The sequence below is a fragment of the Echeneis naucrates genome, chromosome 1, assembly GCF_900963305.1.
Source record: "Echeneis naucrates chromosome 1, fEcheNa1.1, whole genome shotgun sequence".
In the NCBI taxonomy this organism is placed as follows: domain Eukaryota; kingdom Metazoa; phylum Chordata; class Actinopteri; order Carangiformes; family Echeneidae; genus Echeneis; species Echeneis naucrates.
Window position 1 is genome coordinate 22,295,210 of NC_042511.1, and position 13,785 is coordinate 22,308,994.

At 40.2% G+C, this 13,785-nt stretch overlaps 1 protein-coding gene across 1 annotated transcript; it reads right to left on the reverse strand.

Moving 5' to 3' along the window:
- Positions 1-1,062: 1,062 nt before the first annotated feature.
- On the reverse strand, positions 1,063-13,255 carry cpe (carboxypeptidase E). The gene is made up of 9 exons (XM_029502560.1): positions 12,931-13,255; positions 5,409-5,605; positions 5,080-5,247; positions 4,361-4,478; positions 3,805-3,987; positions 3,170-3,309; positions 2,591-2,690; positions 2,173-2,291; positions 1,063-1,286 (listed from the first exon to the last, which is right to left on the reverse strand). The coding sequence occupies exons 1-9, from the start codon at positions 13,169-13,171 to the stop codon at positions 1,188-1,190; spliced, it is 1,365 nt and encodes a 454-aa protein (XP_029358420.1). The 5' UTR covers positions 13,172-13,255; the 3' UTR covers positions 1,063-1,187.
- Between the last annotated feature and the right edge of the window lie 530 nt (positions 13,256-13,785).

Below are 13,785 nucleotides of genomic sequence, written 5' to 3' on the forward strand. Positions count from 1 at the left end.
TTTAAAGTACCACCACTTTTTTGTTTAGTGTAATTGGAATCAAAAGGCAACAACACTTTAGTTTGACAACATAAAGAGGGGGATTTTATTGATCAGTTCATTTTTTTAAATTTATTTAATTAATTTTATTATTTTTTTACATTTTTCACCTGTTTCTGTCGCTATACATTCAATAAATTCTCTCTGATGTTCAGGCTGGATGAACGGCATCTATAGGTTATAGGCTGGCTTAATGTTCTCTGTCCACTCAGAAGATTAGTGTTAATTAATCTAATTCAAAAACGTTTTCTGCCACAGGTATAATTATATTACTCTCAGTGTAGTGCACATAGAAAGGAATGGCTTTGGGTAGACTGATGTGGAGATTTACATGTGTTATAGCCTTGTTTTCTTTGATTTTCTTTTGTTACAAAAACCAGACAGTTCTTGCTATACCTACTTCTTAAATACAGTATATATTATAACCATTCACCTTGTGCTAAAATCAAAGCTGTGCTGCAGTCAGTTAAAAAAAATCTCACATCAATAACATACGTACAAGGAAATAAGGATGCCTGTATAGATTGTTTACAATATAATTTTTACAGTGTTTTTAATGTCCCTGATTATCTCAAAACCATAGTTGTGTTTTTTATAATACAGGAAAGGAATGAACAGTATATTTCAGAGTGTTTGTTTACAGATAGTGGGAAGTGAAAAGTGTCCAGCTGGGTTGTGAGTTTGTCTTTGTGTTTGTACTAAAGCCTGGAGAAATAGAGACATTTAAAACAGGAAAAGTTATAAATTATTATTTTGAACTGAGCCACGTGGTAATGATGCAGGCAGCTCTTTTACATACATAAATACTCAGTCACTCATTGGTTATATAGGTGGGTGCTATGGTTATCAATCACATGTACGTTAAAGAACAACACCACAGAAATCAACACCAATCCAACTGCCCTCGGACAACCTGCAAATCCCTCCTGTGTCCATTAGTGTGTGTGCAGGATATCTGAACAATCTACAGGAGTGTGAGGCAAACTGTTACATTAATAAACAGTATAATCAATTAAAATAAGGATTAAATGAGAAAAAACAGATAAGAGACAATATATTCTTTTTCTTTTTTGTTTTTTTTTTTTTTGGGGGGGGACGGGCACACAGAGTGACGAATATATTACATTGATGTGCGAACGGTCCGCTCTTTAGAAGTTCAGTGTCTCTGACATCATCTTCCACCAGTCCATCAGCTCCTCCCGCTCCTCTTCCTTCCTCTCCATCAGAGACTCCAGCTCAAAATCAACCTGAAATGGAAACAGAGCCATGGACACATCCTGAAGACTCTGCGGTAATGATATACAGGTCAATTTTAATCAGAATCAGAATCAGAATCAGCTTTATTGGCCAAGTACGTTCGCAAAATACAAGGAATTTGGTTTCGAAATTTCGGAATTTGGTTGGTTTGGCTAAAATCTAAACGTAAATAATAGAAAAAAGTATATTCATACAAATGTATACACCTATACAGAAAAATAATTTTCTTATTGTGCTAAAAAAAAAAACAAAAAAAAAAAAACATACACATTAAAACACCTCAACCTAACCATTGTACACAAACAGGATATAAGAATGTCAGAAGTGGTAGGAAATGAATGAATGATAATGATGTTATTTTTTGTTCTCTGTTGTCACAAAGCCGTTTTACTACCAGTCACATGGGCTTGAATTGTTTAGCAGCTGTGAGCGGTTATCCCCAATTTTCCTGGTGCACTGTATTTTGTCAAAATTGTGTCCATAAACAGCATACTGACTGTTTGAGTGTGTGTTTCCCATCATTATGGTGTTTATACAGTATTAACTTTGGACAATGACACTTTCACATCTCTGGGCTTTGGATGACTCTAATGCAGGTGTCTTAATATGCAATTTATGTTTATGTTAAGACCACGTAGGCAGTATAAGTATCAGTCAGGACACTTATTCGTCACATACTCCATTGTTAGATTATTTACAGTACATTTGTGTCTTACCTGAGAACATGCTATTCAATCAGAATTTGTCTGAATGTTTGGTGTTGGCACCATTAACTTAATGATCTGATAATGGGATAGCTCTAAAATGATGACGGGACACAGTCAGATCCAGCTGTGAAGGTCAGCTTTGGTTGGTTTATTGGTCTGTGACACTTACCCTGGTTGCAGGGCTGTAGGGAACAGCCACTTTTTTGATGACAGTCAGGTATCCTGGAGCAGAGGCTGCCACTTTGTAGTTTCCTGGAGCCAGGAGACGCCAATAATCTCCATCTTTGGCTACAAAATACAAATCATGTGATAATCAAGAGGCAAACAAAGTTGATGCTCAGACACATGCTCAGACACATGCTCAGACACAGAAATAATCCCATTAACAGCAGATTATCTTTTGTCTTCTATCCATCACTGATAAACTCGATTTACTAGGCACAAGTGACCAAATAAAAAAATAGCGCAATGCCCATATGTCCACAAGATGGGGACATTTTACAAATGACAAGTTTTCATATCTCAGGTGTCATGTCCATGGAGAGCATGTTTATATACATCTTTTCGTTTGGACTGGATTCTGTTACCTGTGGTGATGTCATGTTCAATACCCTCCACAGAGATGGTGGCGTTAGAAATGGCATTGCCCTGGAGGTCACGCACAAAGCCCTTGACACCACGGTGAACCTACATACAAAACACAGAATGGCACACACAACAAGGAGCATATTAAGTTTGATTGAAAGACCAGAAAATATATGTTCCTGTTTCTGATTGAAGAAGGTGTTCAACTGTGCAAAACAACTGACTGGTCCACACTTAAATCAGAAATTTTCTTGCACTTATGCTGGTAATGAATCCACCCCAAGGACCAAAGGTTATGTTGTCAGATCAACACAAAACCTCTGAGGTTGTGGTGGATAATTGCCACACTTTGAAAGTACGGATTGCGTGTCATCACTTTTCATTAATTGAAGTCTGTTTACTTGTTCCCCAAACTTGACCAAGCAGTTTTAGCTACCATATTTTGACAATACAGCTGTCAGATAAGAAAACGACTAAATTTAAAGTTCCACCCTCTTGACACAATCATCTGCTTTTCTCATTTGTGTTTAGCATTTTTTTAAATGCATAATATTCAGTTACAGTCTTGGTATGCTGCCTACCTGCTCAATATAATTAACAAGTGAGTTGCGGTTCTGCTCCCAATACGTCTTGAGGACGTCCTCGTTGGGGAACTTCTCACAGCTCAGCTCCAAGGTGATTTCAAAGCAGTTGCTGCTGAGGTAGTTAAAATCCTGCATTCCTGTGATGAGGCGAGAGCAAAAATATGACTTAAATGAATAAAACTGGCAGGAAATCTGATGTTGTTGATATTTTTGAAAAATGAAATAATGAAAGCCTGATAAGAAGACAGGTAGGAGACATTTTGAAGAAAGCCCAGAGAGAATTTTAGCACAGAGAAACAGCATCTTCACTGTTTTAAAAGCTTTAAGATAATAGCATACAGAAATACCAAAGATATGCTATTTCTTAATTGTCAGTAATTATTTTTCTGTAAAATATTCCCTTTGTTGCATATATTGGTCACAATAATTTAATAACCAAATTCTCGTGTCAACGTCAAAAAAATAAAGTTGTTGTATAATCAGATCTAACAAATTTGGTTCTTGATCAAATACTGTCAAATACTAAGTTCCTGAAATATAAAAGTTATATTTTTCCTTGAGTACTACGAGTGACTGACTGACTGACTGCGAGTCAGCTGAGCTATTTGCACTGAGAGCTTGTTGTTTCTGACCTCCTGGGACGCTGTACCAGGCGCCTCCATTAGTGATGCCATCTTTAAAGCTAGAGTCATCATCATTTTTCCGGCATGGGAGTCGGTCAGGGTCGGACATCACTGGATTGTACATGGAGTAGGCCTTTGCCAGAGACTTGAAAATCCCATCATCTGGACAAGCACTGTACTCATGGGCAGCTCCTTGACGGATAAATGAGAGGGAAAGGAACAAACAAGCACAACATGTTTAGACAGCGGCTGTGATAAAGTATTAATTGAACACCTACATCTGCAAAACATTAAGCCTGTGCTTGTGCAAACACAGTTTGGTTACTTTGGGTAATGACGCACAAGAAGCCAAAGAAGAAACATTTTTTCATCCGACTTAAAGTTGTGACTTTCTGAAGAAAATGTAGTAAAATCTTTGTTGTTTTGGTTAAAGGGACTATTTTAAATCTCATCAAATCTGTAAAATGTTTAAAAAGAAAAAGGGAACACTTTATGTACATTTAAACAACCCACACACAAAAGCAGATGTGTAGGGGATTGTGCATGCATGTGTGTGTTTGTATACCAGTGCGGGTCTTATCATATGGGTAGTTGGCCACCACGTCTCCTCCGTGTAGGTTGGCTGAGAGGACAAAAGGGATATCCATGATCCAGTGGATCACTGCCTTGGTCTCTGGAGCAAGCTACAAAGCACAACATCATAAAGTATTTGTACATAAAAATATAAAAAGTATACTAGGCACCAGCAAAAAAACCTACACAAACTTTTCCAGGGAAGTACCTTTCAGTATGGCTTCAGTTGGATGACATAAAGTTCAGTATTACTTAACTGTAACTTGTATTAACTTAGCTAAATATTCAAAGTGAAAATATTAACTAAATAAACTATGGTAATATAATGGTTGCATTCAAATTTTGCTGGCTCAGTATGAAGCAACTGTACACAACACAGGAATTTTTCAAATTGACGTGGAATTTGCATAAAAATGATCATGTCAAATTAGACATTAAAGGAAAGTGGCTAATAGTTCATCTCACAGTGCTAACTTCAGGTCATCTCTGCAACTCAACAAACGTCAGTGGACACTTCCCACACTACAGGCATAACATGGATTTTCAACAATTTTTTCTGGAAATAGGTTTGAGTACAATTTTAGTCAAGAAACATTTGGTGCCCACACACAGACAGAAAGTCATTGACTCACACGCAGTTAAACATATTGTGTCTTGAAACAATTGGGGTAGCACAGATACACACACAGACACAATATTTAGTGTGTCTACCTTGGTGTTTTCATCCACAGCCTTCTTCATGTTCTGCAGCAGGTGGTTGTTGGGTCCGCCCTCCTTCTCATTTATGTAAATGATGCGGTCTAGATCAGGGAAGTTGCGGTTCAGATCCACACCCTGTGCATTAGTGCGACCCACAAACCAGTCCTTGAGTTCTCCAGGCTGAGCAGGGAACAGAAGAGGATGTTTATGTGGACAGAGACTTGGCCAAGCTTTGAAAAAGTGCCATTTCTTATGAGTCTTATGAGCTTCATCTGTCTGGTGTTAAATCCCTGGATCAGGTTTGTGTTTACTTGGTTGCTTTTGTCATGCTGTGCTTTCACCTGTGAAGCAGCCTTCTCAAAGCCATCTGGGTTCATGGAGGGCATGAGGTGGATGCGGGTGTTGTGGATGAGTTCGATGATGGTCTCGTTGCCTTGCTGGTATTGGTTGCACAGATACTGAGCCAGATAGATGACCAGCTCCCTGCCCACTGCCTCGTTGCCATGCATGTTGGCAATGTACTTAAACTCTGGCTCACCTGCAGGGAACAATAAAAGAAAGGACAAAATTTTACAGAAAGCTTAAACCAATCACAAGAAGGTTCGCAAAGCACAACAGACCACATAATCCCCAAAATAAATGTTACAATAACATCACATTCTTTACTTATTACATTAACTTCACTGAGGTCTTCTCAGCTATTATAGAACCTGAACCTTTGGACTACACAATGACTCATCTCCTGACGAGCTAAACAGAATTGAGCACTGCAGCCTGGGACTTCATTTGGACAATAATGACTGAGGGGAAGGATTATTAGGCGACCCTGTCACAGATTGTTCTGCCTGAATCTTGCTGGAGTGACACGTCCAGAATCAGATTAGACTGCATCACATTGAGAATGGGACTCCAGGTTCTCAATGTGACCAAAGTAGGGCTCCTTGGGACACTGGCGACCTGCAAATCCAGCACTGGGTGCCATTTATAATGTGGTTTATCCGTCACGCTCTCAGCCTTCATCTAGACTATGCCATTATAAAAATAAGTGGAAACAATGTTTTGACATGGACAATACAGATCAGGTTTTAGCATTTCATCAGCATGTCATGTCTTATACTTACACAATAATTACACGATAACTATATTCCTAAATTAAACCTGGCAACTATGTATTTAGTCGCTGCTTTACTGGCCATGTCAGTCTGTGGGCATAAACACACCTGAGCATAGTTTACTTTTCATTTCCTTTATCTTGAACATACTGAATGTACCTGGTAAAGCTTTGTTGTCATGACTGAAGCTCCTAAACATCTGTTCATATGCTGATTAAATCTGCCTCTCCTCTATTCACATACACACGCAAAAAAGCACATAATAACAAGTGCAACTAAGGAGCTATAAAAAGGCCTTTGACAAAGTGACGAAGAGGATGACTATGAGCTTCAGCATTCGTTCTTTTGATCAGCTACAAACCAGTGATTACTAGCTTTCTGTGGCTGCACAAACACAAAGAACATCTCGGAGCACAAAGAAGAAAAAAACAATTCTGTAGTCAGATCACTTAAGAGTTATGAAATGAAGCTCCCAGTTGGCAGATGGTGAGTAGTATGATTGTGTGTGTGTGTGTGTTTGTGAAGCCAAACTACAGCAGGGATTCTGTTTTATTGGGGCGGCCCTTTAGTGTTTTTTTATTGTGTTTTTATAATTCTATTCTTATCTGACCATTTCAAGGCTTATTTTTTACTTCAGTTTAGTTGACTAAGCATGTGTGCCAAAACTTTCATTGAGCTTGTGTACATTCTTACATTTGTTTTTTGGTCTATGTATATATATGTAGAATTGTTTTACTGTTTCCTGTGTGTTTGCCCTATTTGTCAAATAATCCCAGAGGCTTCATGTGTGACATACATACTCAGTTCTCAGCACACATCTGGTAGTCAGGTTATTTTTAAACACTTGAATCTGGTGCCTCTCTGAGTTCCTACTAATGATTTCAAGACGGCACTTAACTCTCTCCATGCTGATGTTGGTAGATGGTTTTTACAGGCCTGACAGAGCTGTCAAACACAAGTTCATGCACACACATCCACACACTTTGAAGCTGGACTGTAAAAAACAAGCTACTATGATTCAAGCTGTTGCACAGATGCTCCATATCCCGTCTCCCTTCAGAAACATGTTTTTACATTGTTGGTGTGTGACACAATACAGAGCTGTGAAGGTTTCATACAAGTGGAACAGTTGACCTATAGAGAAGGGATTAAAGATACTGTATCGTCCAACACATGTAGCTAGTGATGAATTAAGCTGTGCTTGGCTGATGTGTGTAACAGGCAAAGCTGAGGGAATGTTACATGACAGCTGTTTACTCTTTTTACTCAGATATTTTTGACCAGGATGCATTTTGCACAAAAGCAAGCGTGATTTGTCACTGTGTTGGCAGAACACATCAAAATGTCCTATCTCCTCTAAAAAAACCCAAAAGAACCACAATTGTCTTTTTCTGTCACGTTTCTAAATTTACTCCTCTGTCAAACCGTCTGCTCCACACCTGGGTTTTTATTTACCTCCTTTGAAACACCATTTCAAAGGAGGTAAATGCACAAACATTTTATTGTTTGAACATTTAGAACAAAAATGTGGAAACCAGCGGACAGTCGGAAGACAGCAAGCTCCCAAAAAATGAATGAAGTAACTTTTTGACTTTCAAAGTTGGATGTCCATGGAGTTTAAATACTTCAGAGTTCAAGTATTCCCTTCATAATGATTGAAATCTGTCTCTTCACACTGAAAGAAGCTGCAAATTCATTTCCCGTGACTGACCTATTCATAGCTATATCGCTTTATTCCTCTAGCGTTATGAGGGACTGTAACCAATCCCAGATGCTTTTTGAGTGAGGGTGGGTGACAGGCCTGGACTGGGTTTACATTCACATTCACATATTCACAATTTACAGTTGCCATCTGACCGAACCTGTCCAAATATATAAGTCTTTGGATGTTGGAAGGAAGCTTGAATACCCAGAGAAACTGTGTGTATCAATCAACAAATCAATTTGTTTTGTCAGTGCTGACATTAATAGGCTGTTTTCTGTCCACGTGTATGTTGAGCTTGACAGTTGTATGTTGAATTACTAAACATTTTAGGGTTTTGTTTTGAATGTACCTCTACCTCTGCTTTTCCTCTATCTCAGATCTCTGGGCTGATTTTTGTTCTCCACGGATCACTGTGAGGCATCTGATACTGACAAAAAAAACCCCCACCGTGTCATCCTTATCAGAGGTGTGTGACAGGTCATCACTACGATCACCTAGGCAACCACATTGTAATGACTGCAGCTGCAGCGTCATTAAGGAAGCACCACATTCGAGGGCTCTCAGTTGTCGTGACAACCCTGACTGGGAGCAGGTGCCCAGGGAGACAAATCGACGCTGAGGTTGAGTAAACACACACACCATGGGCTAACTTTGAATGGCTACAGGCTAATACATCTTATATTAAAACATTTAATGTGTGCTAATAATTGAAGGCAATTAAGATTATAATATGTACTTTGTAGTTCAACCTCAAATAAAGATAATCGATGTTATAACAGTTTCTTTGCTATAAACAACTTAGGGCAACAGCTATATTCATATATTCATTTGGCTTCGCTCAAATTTTTTTTTTTTTTTTTAATTTTAATTAAAACATTTCCAATAAAGTCCCAGATGCAATGAGAGCTTAGCTGCAGTGGCCATAGACTGTATTCTATAAACATAATTTTCTGAATCAACTCTTTTCAATTAGTGTTTCTCAGAAAAAGTAAGCAACGTTGACCTAAAAATCCTCTGAAGCCGTTGGCTGTTGAAGTCAACACACAGCATGACATGAAGAGATGTCTCACAGCATGTCGAGATGCAGAGGGGAAAGGAGGATGCACGTCTGTCTGATGTATTATAAATGATGCCTTGGCCTTTCGCTCATCCTCTTTCCATTTCCATTTTTCTCTCATTTATCCCTTCTACATTCTTTCAGCCACCTCTGTTTTTACCTGGTTTTTCAATCATCATTCCTTTTCTTTTTATCCTTTTCATCCATCAGCTCCTCTTTCCTCAACATACCTCTGCAGCCGGGGCGTCTCACATTACACTATGTAAAGATCTGATGGGTTTACACTCTGTTATTTGGTCTTGTATTAGGACTACTGTATTATTCTAATACATTGTATTCAATATATCACATATCATTGGATATGAAAGTACTCCACAGAGTGTATGGCTGCTATTGACTTTAACTCATCATCTGTGTGCATGCTCATTGGGGATTACACACTTCCTCTACTGTCTGATAAGAGTCCATCATGGTGTCTTATGACAGTCTCCACCACCATGAAATAGTTCAGAGCTTATTGGTCGAATCGATGCTTTATATTGTCTTGATACTTTTTGCCTCTGGACAAAGTGAAAACCTCAACAAGATACGGTTTCTCTGCATATCAGAAGCTGGGTAAATAGTTCCATGCATGAGTGTCAAAATAGTTTAGGCTCCTGAAAGTCTCCGTCTTGTAGGTTTTATGCACATAAATATGATCCAGCTGTGACACTGAAACATCACAATTAAAATAAAAAAAAAAAAACAGTCTCCCATATTCAGTTTCAGTACCATGTCACGCTTAGAAAATATGCAATTACAACAAAAAGTCCTGGATATCAAAGTTTCAAAAACCTGAGTGAACATTTACTTCTTCTATATTATAAATAATATAAAAATATTTAAGTAAACCCCATAAAGAGAAATATTGATACGCATATCGAACATTTCATTATGCAGCTAGCAGGCAAAATTTTATATAAAATAAAATAATAGGAAAAAAATTAGCAGTTAGCTTGACTCTAACTAACAAAAAGCTGAACTAACAAAACCACCAAGCCACATAATTGTATCTGTTTTTTGGAGCAGCTATGGGCTAAACAATTAGCGTGGAGTGGAACTTCTTAGATAGACAATTGTCCAGATTTTGTATGAATTAAACAAATAATAGAATGTGCTAATAAATGAGTTTTAGAGATGTTAGAAGAGAAGTCCAGCCTAGCTGTTCCCAATCTATGTGTGAGGCTAGGCTAATGTTAGCATCATAGCAGGAACCAGGTCATTACATAAACTCTACAGGCTGTCCCATGCCTACGATAATAACTAATATAACAGAAATATAATATTTTGACTTGTTTTAACCACAAAAGGTATTTAACCCATTAAAAGTCTATAATTTAACCTAACAGAGCAATGGAAGCAACCACCATTAAACAATGTTTAAACATGCTGGTAGTATACAAAGGCTGTATTGCATGGGTCTAACATTACTCTGCACTAACACACAAACATAACATGATCCTTTTAGCCCAGCTTTGATTTCCACCATCTTCTCTGTGGAAATTTTGTGGCTTGTTGCTCTGGAGTAGGGCTACTAGTCAGTTTTAAAAGCTTTCTATTTGCCAAAAACAGTCGCCTGTTGCATTTGATAACACTGATGAGATCAAAAAGAGGAAATAAAGATATCAAGGTAAAAAAGACACTGCTATGTTAAGCTTTCTGTGGGTTCATCACTACAGTAGAGTCATGTAAGCACAGTGTCTGTTGCTTCCCACTATGTGCCGTGCCCTGCACTGAACGCACTGTATATTCATACGTAACAAGTGTGTTAACTCTTGGCTATAGGCAGTTCCGGTGCCACAGTCTACGACAGATGGCTGCTTACTGACAGATGAGTTCAGGACTGGCCAGCCAACCACGAGCTCACAGTCAGCTCAGAGCACTAAGCCGATCTGTTTCCCCGACAACCGCTATTTTGGCTCCTCCTTAGAGTTTCAACACAGTGCAAGGTCAGACAAAATATTAGGTAGGGCGCCTTAAAGGAAAGTTGAAAGCTGCTTCTAGCCTGTGCAGAATTTTTTTCCTCTTGTCTAAAACACTCATTTGTCATATCTTCCTCTCACACTGAAACCATCATCTTTTTATCACTCTGTCAGTCTCTGGAGCTCCGCTCCTTGTTCCTTCCTCTGTTTCATCCCCCTCCTTCTTCTGGTGGATGTTTTGCTCGGCAGTGATGGAGGGAGAGGAAGGGAGAGGAGGGAGGGGGAAGTGCTACTCCTGTTGGTGAGGCAGCAGCTTGGAAACTCATCTGGTTGTAATAAGGGCTCCACATCGCTACTGTGACTCATGCCTGTGCACACCCACCAGACTATTACAGGCTTATTTAGTACGTACGTAGGGTCATTACGCTCCGTGACCATGCATGCTGCATGCTGTGGTGCCCCATTGTGACCACACAATACACACTGAAAAGAAAATACACCTTTACAGACAAATGCAACACGAGACATATGGCTGAAATCCCACAAACTTGTCTATGTTACAAATTACAATAATTACGGGCAAAGTTCCTTCTTTCTTTTGACGCCTCCACATCGGGATTACTTTGATGAAATGATGATGCTTCCTTCCAGTGTGTCCGTTTCTGTTTGGGGAGCTCGACAGGACTCACTGATCACCTCCAAGAGATTCATTAAAGGCTCATCTAAAAGGTTAAATATACTACAGGCTAATCCATTAATGTTAGATTATTGCTCTTGGTGTCTACAGTGTTCCTCTCGCTATCAGGAGGACAAAGTGAACCCTTTTCATACTAATAGTACTCATCTTTCATCATCTTACACTGAAATGACGACGGTGTCAAAAACCTGGTCCGAGCACAGTTGGTGTGGCTTGTCGACATGTTTCCAACAACGAACAAAGAAGTCTTATTTCCTTGTCTCTGGTGGTATTACAGTCTGTCATTTAGAGTTAGGTATTAAATGTCAAACAGACAGTAGACAACACCAAAAAAAGCCCCAAAAATGAAGCCTGAATTCAAAAACAAAAGAGGAGAGGCAATGTTCTCTATCGTGGATAGGCCCATCGTCCATTTGCAAAAACCTTTTCAAGGTACAAATAACCCTTTTAACGGTGTAGGGAAGATTATTGGGGCCTTTTAAGTTTAAGTTTAAACCCATGAATTTCAGAATGCACCTGCACTCTTAAGATGGACTTTAAAGACTGCAGAGGTTTTGGCTTAGCAAGGTGTGACTTTAAGAAATAAAGCTGATGTACTGCACATAAAGCAGCAGTGGTGCTCACACACAGTACTGTGTAATACTTCCTCTAACTGTAAACTCTCCATCACATTTCTTCTTCTGCCCTTCACACCACAGTATGAAACAATGTGAAGTCATGACACAGGCTGCCCCAGATCCACAATCACAACTGACCTGAACCCATCAGGACCTGCAGCTTTATTTAATATTCAGTCCTCCTTTCAACATCATATGTGAGCTCTTGCTCTGCCAGCCACATTTGCTTTATATTGGAAATGAATATTAGATATAAACGCTGATCTGCAGCCTTTGAGTGTGTGTGTGTGTGTGTGTGTGTGGTGGGGGGGGGTATAAGAATCAAGACTCGGGATGAGCACGGAGAGATCCTTATCGAGCACTAAAATGGCGGCTTTGCGTGACGGATCCCGCGAGCTATCATCTAGATCCATCTGAAGTAATCTAGCAGGCCGCTTTACGCGCAGCACACCTGCGCTGTTTTCGCTGTGGGCCCCCGCAGCCTCACGCACCGCACCGCACCGCACCGCACCGCACGGCGCTTTTCTGCACACCAGATGACAGCACCGCCGAGGCTGCTATGCGCAATGCTGAGTGACGTGTTTGTGTTATCACGGCGTGAGGTGGTGGCGTTTCTGTGACGGGAGGGGGGCAAAAAGGGAGGTAGGGGTGAATATGGAGGGAGTCGCATTCGCCGCATTATGAAGAGGGCTTTATGTATGCGTAAAAACTGACCAGGCTCGTGCGTCCCGGGGTTGTCGGACATCTCCAGCACCAGCAGCTCTCGGCCCTCGAAGCTCTCCCCGATGGTGTAGATGCGGCTGATGGTCGGACACTGCAGCCACACCGACACCAGCGCCTTCCGCAGCTCCTCGTACCGATGGTACTCGAAGGAGATCTCCGCGTCGGTGCCGGCCGCGCTGGCCACCGAGACCAAGGCGGCCCCGAATAAAGCGACACACAGGAGCCGTTTCATCTCGACGTTGTCCTGTTTTTTCCCCTAAGCCCCGGTCTTCCTGCCTGTCTGCTGCCAGCGGCTCAGTCCCAAGCCTTATCTCTGCGCTGCAGCTCCGCTGTAGGTTATAAATATCCCTCCACCCGCTCCCTCTCTCTCCTCCGCCGTACCTGAGCGCAGTCTGCCGTCAGCCTCCTGCACAGCAGCTCTGGACCGCCACGTCCGGTAGATTTTCAAAATAAGGACCGAAATCTTTCAGGGGGAGGCTGCTGGGAGATGTACGGGGATAAACAAGCTCCTTGATGAAAACAAGACTTTGTGGAGAATCGTGTCAGGCATTTTACTGTATATACAGAAGCTTGAAGAAATAATAGGCCTGTACTGCAGGTCACATCTTCTCCTTTGGGGACAATTGAAACGGCCTTTGTTGAAAACAGTGAAGGGAAAAAGAGCGATTACAAATGCTAATAGAGTTAAGAAATAAAGTTTTAAAAAACTTTATGGCCGTTTAACAATGTGGTAATAATCCTTATGATGCCTTATTCTTTCATTTGTTTAATTTTTGTCTTTTTTGTTTATGTAATACTGACTATTTTGTATTTTCAAAAAAGTTATAGCTTATTTTTCTCACGACT